Source organism: Myotis davidii, unplaced genomic scaffold (genome assembly GCF_000327345.1).
Source record: "Myotis davidii unplaced genomic scaffold, ASM32734v1 scaffold520, whole genome shotgun sequence".
NCBI classification, from domain to species: domain Eukaryota; kingdom Metazoa; phylum Chordata; class Mammalia; order Chiroptera; family Vespertilionidae; genus Myotis; species Myotis davidii.
Genome location: NW_006292908.1, coordinates 329,466 through 335,335, shown reverse-complemented (window position 1 = coordinate 335,335; position 5,870 = coordinate 329,466). Strand labels below are relative to the sequence as shown.

Here is a 5,870-nt window from a genome sequence, read left to right as displayed (position 1 = left end):
AGAGGAAGGTGTAATTTCCTCCCTCCCTCCCTTCCTTCCTTCCTTCCTTCCTTCCTTCCTTCCTTCCTTCCTTCCTTCTTTCCTTCTTTCCTTCTTTCCTATTTTTTTTGAGAACTCAAAGATTCACAGTGAGGCTAGCAGAAAGCTAAGGGGAAGAGTTGGCTATGGTGGTGGTTAATCTTCAGAAGAGTATTTCAAAGCAAACATAGACTGCATAACCCCAAAGGACATTTATCTAAATTACCTGGTAAAACCAGTAGCAAAAAGGAATTGTAATTTTTACAAACCTTAGGAAGTGACACGTTTTATAAAAATGTTATAATAATGTAAAAGTGAAACATTTAATTCACCATAGAGTAAGTTCCTTGAAAAATAATTTTCTTAAGTCATATGAGAAACTTGATTGATTCCAAAGTAAAATATGGCAAAAACCAAACAAATAAACAAATAATCCACACAAAAGAAACCTACCAAGACTCAAAAAATACAATACAAATGTCCAGAAACCTCTACAAAGAATGAAAGTTCAATAAGGATACGTTTGGATAAAATGATACATTATACTGAAGAATGACTAATTGGAAAGGGACTGTTTATAGAAATTTTATAGGATGTAATTAATTAAAAATAATCATAAAATAATGAAATAACGTGTCTTATAGATTCAATGAAAGTTATTCCATGAATAAACCTTGAACCAACTGTAACTATCATAGGACTTAATAGGTCAAATTGACATAAAGGAAAAATAAAGTATTATATCATTTCACAATGTACAAATGCTCCTATGTTCAAATGATGTGCCTCATAACGCTCATTAGTCCCTGCCACATCCCAGGTTATGACATCACCTGGACCTAGAGATCCATGAAAACATCCATGGAAGAGCTCATGCTTAAAGGGCAACTTGACATAAAATCATAGAAAAAAAAGGGCATCTTGTACTAAATGAGCAGCTTATTGATGCTCATTTACAACAAAATCCACTGGCTGTGACATATCTTAATGAATAAACTGAACTAAAACTAAGCAGCATACTTTGAATCAGAGATCTAACTTGTTATTATGAAACCCAACAATCCAGTTTTAAAATTAAGCAAGTAGAAACAAATGTGAACCACAGCACCACACACATCCTGCCAAATTGGACTGCGATTTAAGCGGCACTTGCCTCTGTGGGTTACATTAACCTTTTACTGTTAGAGAGACTGCGATTCAAAAATGTTTCACATCAGTGAAATCGAGGCAACACATTGGCGCTGTACTTAGGGTTGTCTTTACCGAGAGAAAACTAATAACGTCTAAAGAGGACAGTGATAAAACATTTCATTACATTTGTCTGGTCATCAATGTACAGCTTGTATATCATAGTCGTTAGTGATTTTCCATTAGTAAGAACGAGTATTATGATAATTATACTTATTTCTTAATTATAGCCCTTCCTTCCCCTACTCTGTCATTTCTAAATCTCCCATAATGTCATTTTTTAAAGTAAAAAGATTGTTTTAAATAAATTCAGAGTGGGGACTCAATATTAGAGATATGGATCCCAGCCACAGATAAAGCTGATGAGGTTAATTGGATAGTGAGGCCAGTCACAGACAGCTATGATTTTAATGTATATGGATCCCATTTCTATGTTTTAAAATTTATAGTGAATCTACCAGCAAAGATACCAAAATAATGAAAAAAAAATGTTGACGTTAAAAATCAGGACACACCTGTGCTATGACTTTGACAGCCCAGCTGTGAGAGAGAATTTGAACAGCAAAGTGCTATGAAATAGCCAGGTGACTTCCCCAAATTCCATGTTTTCTCAGAATGACTTAGCAATGACTTCCATGTCAGAGATGACATGTGATGAGTGGACACTGATGCCTTAATGTGATCTCCAGTCTTCAATTAAAGAGAGAAGCACTATTTAAAAACCTAGTCCATAAAATCACCTGGTCATTAACATAAACTTTTGACGGGTCTAAGTTAGAAATAACGCCGAACAGCACTTTCTGAAAAGTTCACCCTGGTTTGCCACGCGAACCATCATGCAGGGTTTTTGGCAGAAGCCACTCACCAGGAGGGTGACCAGCGCCGCAGCGATCCTGATGTGCCAGCCCATCGCTGCCGGCTCTCTTACATCCAGGCCCGGAGTGTGGCGGTTCTCTCTTCCTTTGCTTTCCCCCACTCGGCTGGTGTCTGAGGGAAATAACTTCTCAGTAGGTGTTCCTACATGCAGGCTTTGAGGTGTTTCTGCCTTCGCTGGGAGAAGGACCGAAGGTACGTATAACCAGTCTAGATCCCCACCCTAAAACTTGGGCTGGTCTCACTAAAATGCTTGACAAGATCATCATTGCTCCCAGGTAAAAGCTCAGGGACACACCCTCCTCCCAGCTGTGAGGCAGCCCGCGGGAGGACAGGGACGGTTCGCTCCTTCACTGACGGGTTCCAGTGGCAGGCATTTACCAGTCAGAAATATGGAGCATTATGGCATTGGCAGGGGCTTCCCCCCCACCCCCTCTGCTCTGCTCACAGGTTGGTGCGCTCCCTCCCGTATTAAAAAGGCAAGTGTAGTCTGGATGCAAGCCCATAGCATTCAAAGGGGACCGTGCGGCCCACGCTTACAGCCAGACGCGCAGGCACAGGAGAAAACCGTAGACTTTCCATTTCAGTGGATGCCAGGGAACATTCAGTCATTTTCACAGTTCTTTAGGGGGCAAACAATTTGCTAATCAGAAGAGTGGGGATTTCTTAAAGCAATAGTTCACACAAGCAGAACTCTGATACTTACAGTTCCGAGGTCCTCTGCCTTTAGATGGCCAGCCTCAGTCCGGGGCAGCCTCTGCTCTTCTCTCTAAAGGCTCATCTTCTCTCCCCAGCACGTTTTTTCTCTCTGAAGTTTTGCCTTTTTCAGGTGGGGTAAGAAATAGTACAATATCATGGTCAGAGGAAAAGAAAGCAATAAAAACCTCTAAAGTCCTGTGGGTAATTTTAGGTGAGGATCAGTGCCTGGCATACCAGTGGGAGCTCAGAAAGCTGCCTGTCAGGTGAGGTGGGTGAAAAGTCAGTGCGGTTCCCAAGCTCAGAGCCAAGGATGGGGAGCGAGCCAATTAGCACACGGGGAGCGCACAGCAGAGCAGCTGCCCACACAGGCACATGGGACCCAGCAGCTGCGGTTCGTGGAGATGAATTGCGACTCTCAAGGCAGCGCCTGACTGTTCCCGGGAGATGCCCTGCACCTCGCCATGTCCATGTCCAGGGTGCGCATCCTGAGTGGCAGGGGGGCTATGCGAGTTGAAGGGGAGCCTGGGACAAGAGACCGATTGGATGGGATAAAGTTGGTTCTGATCAAAAGGGTGCTGGCAATGGCCTAGAGAAGGCTAGTCAGAGCATCTACCGAACACTGTCATTTCACTGCCGATGTGTGACAGAGGTGACAGCAGAGGTTTGAGACGTCACGCCATCCATCGTGGAGCGTAGAGGGAAGGAGATGGGCGGCCCATGCTTACTTACCGTGAATACAAATGCTTATAATAAGAACTGGTTGAAATAAATAACAAAATAAAAGGACATAGGCCAGATTTCTTACTGGTCGAGGAAGACAGAAAGTGAGTGTCAAAATATAAAAGAATTAAAAAGTACAACAAAACAGGAAGCGAGAGACCACCTGTGACCTGTCCGAGCAGTGTATTAGCAGGAGGACTGTGTGGCCATGAACGGACAGCAGAGATGCACGAGCTTCCTCTCGCATCTTTTCAGCAGCAAGGGAATGCTTTCTGGACCTTGGATTCTGGGCATGGCTCTAGGTGTGCACAGGCCCTCTTCACCCAGGACCAGCCTTGGCTGCAGCCCTCACTCAATGCCCGGCCCCAACAACCCGAGCAGCAGCCCCTGCAGCTCTTCCCGAGAGGCGTGGCGGAACCCCAAGGTCGCAGAGCGGCGGCTGTCCGGACCGTCACGTGATATTGAGCACAGATGGGAAAAGGAGATTATGAACCCCTCCTCCTTCACCCCTTCCTCTGCTGCTTTCTCGTTCCTGCTCATTTTGATGTCCTTGGCACATCACCGTCCAATAGAACTTTCTGGAATGGGGACATGTTCTCTCTCTGTGCTACCCAGCCTGGTAGCCACTAACCACCTACGGCTATTGGGCATTTGAAATGTGCGATGACAGAGAAACTGAATTTTTAACTTTATTTAATTTTAGTTAATTTAATGTAAATAACCAGTCGTGGCCAGTGGTTACTATATGGCACCGTTCTTTGTCTTCTATCTGATTCTTTGCCTCAGCTCCTTCTGTTCTTCATACATTCAACTCCTTTTCTAACTGGGAGCATGCTAGCTTTGCCCCAGTTTCCAATCAGCACCTCGGGGTCCCCTTTTCTGTGGGTTCCTATTCCCTCAGGGGGCCCAGTCCTTTCTCCCGACTGCTTATTGATCCCATTCTCGAATGCTGATGAGTTGAGATACTTTAGAACACAGGCAACACGGAGCCCTCTCATTTCCGTGTTCTCATTTCCCAGCCTCCTTAGCTGCAAGCTCACACACACTGCACATCCCTGTGCTACTCACGTTTGCTGTTTCCATCTGGTCTCCTCTCTGCACCCTGTTTCTACTCTGAACGCTGTTCATGAAGTGAGCCTCCAGCCAGTTCTCACTTCATGGAAATTTTATGAAATTTGGGGGTATTTTCTGTTGGGAACTTCCCTGGTAAACTGATGGGTTTTCCTCTCAGGCATCAAGGTTTTCCTGGGAAGGGACTTTCTCTCTCATAAGGCGCTGCAAATTCTAGAAGGACATCTCAAGCATCTACATTTCTATGTTTGCTCACAGTTTGGGTTGCTGTCATGTCTTCATGAAAGACGAAATAGTCAGCATATTTCACTCAAGGTGATGGGTTGTAATAGTCTAGAATTTTCTAAGCCTCATTAAATTGACTGTTCTATCTCCCTCCATCTACACAGCACCCATAGCATGGACTCATACATTTCCACGGAATATGCTTTTATGTTATATGTGAACCTCTGATTTTATATGTGTGTCTAGTCTATACTGATCAGCTCTCAAATAGTGTAAAAATAAGTGAAACAATAATAAATCCTGAAAGTAGAGAAGAAATTGAGGTAAATACGTTATAAAGAGACATTTTGGTACTTGCCACTGTATTAATGTCCCTAGGGCTTGTATTGGTTCCAGATCTCGTTCACATTGTTTAAAATTAGACTGTTCCTCAGTGAATCACTTAGACATGGCTGGCGCTGGAGGCTGCTGCTTTAGATCACAGAGACTTCCCTGTCAATATACAATAATCAAATGCAATGTCTCATCCTTTATTGGATTTCTGATCTGAACAGAAAAGCTATAGGAATAATTTTAGGAATATTTAAAGAAATTTAAGTATGGGCTGTTAAGGAGTTACTATCAATTTCATTAGGTTATGTAGTAATATGTCTTTATTTTTAAAGATACATGCTTAATTATGCAGAGGCAACATTTTCTGTATGATAATCCAGCAATAATATGACCAAATATTAACAATTGTAAAATCTAAGTGACAATATATGGTTTTTATATTTGAAAAATTTCATAATAAAAGTAAGAATAGTGGAGTAAAGTACCGGTTGGCAAATTATAGCCATGGGCTAACTCTGGCTCGCGGCCTGTTTTTTTGTTGTGTATGTTTTTTTTTTAACACAGCCATGCTCATTTGCTACTGTGTTATCATGGATGCTTCCCATGGCAGAACCAAGAAGTTATGACAGAGCATGTGGCCTGCACAGCTGGAACTAATGACTTCTCTGACCCTGAACAGAAGAAGCTGCTGACCCCTGCCTGGGCTGGATGAGTAGATCGCAACTTGTCATACAAAATATGAC

At 42.8% G+C, this 5,870-nt stretch overlaps 1 protein-coding gene across 1 annotated transcript in view; it reads right to left on the bottom strand.

Annotated features, from left to right (window-relative positions):
• DSG1 (desmoglein 1) overlaps positions 1–2,248 on the bottom strand; it is a 31,076-nt gene extending 28,828 nt beyond the window's left edge. Inside the window, exon 1 of the mRNA XM_006766369.2 lies at positions 2,072–2,248. Within this exon, the coding sequence (XP_006766432.1) occupies positions 2,072–2,116 (45 nt within the window). The 5' untranslated portion in view covers positions 2,117–2,248. The remainder of the gene's footprint in view (positions 1–2,071) is intronic.
• Positions 2,249–5,870: the final 3,622 nt, after the last annotated feature.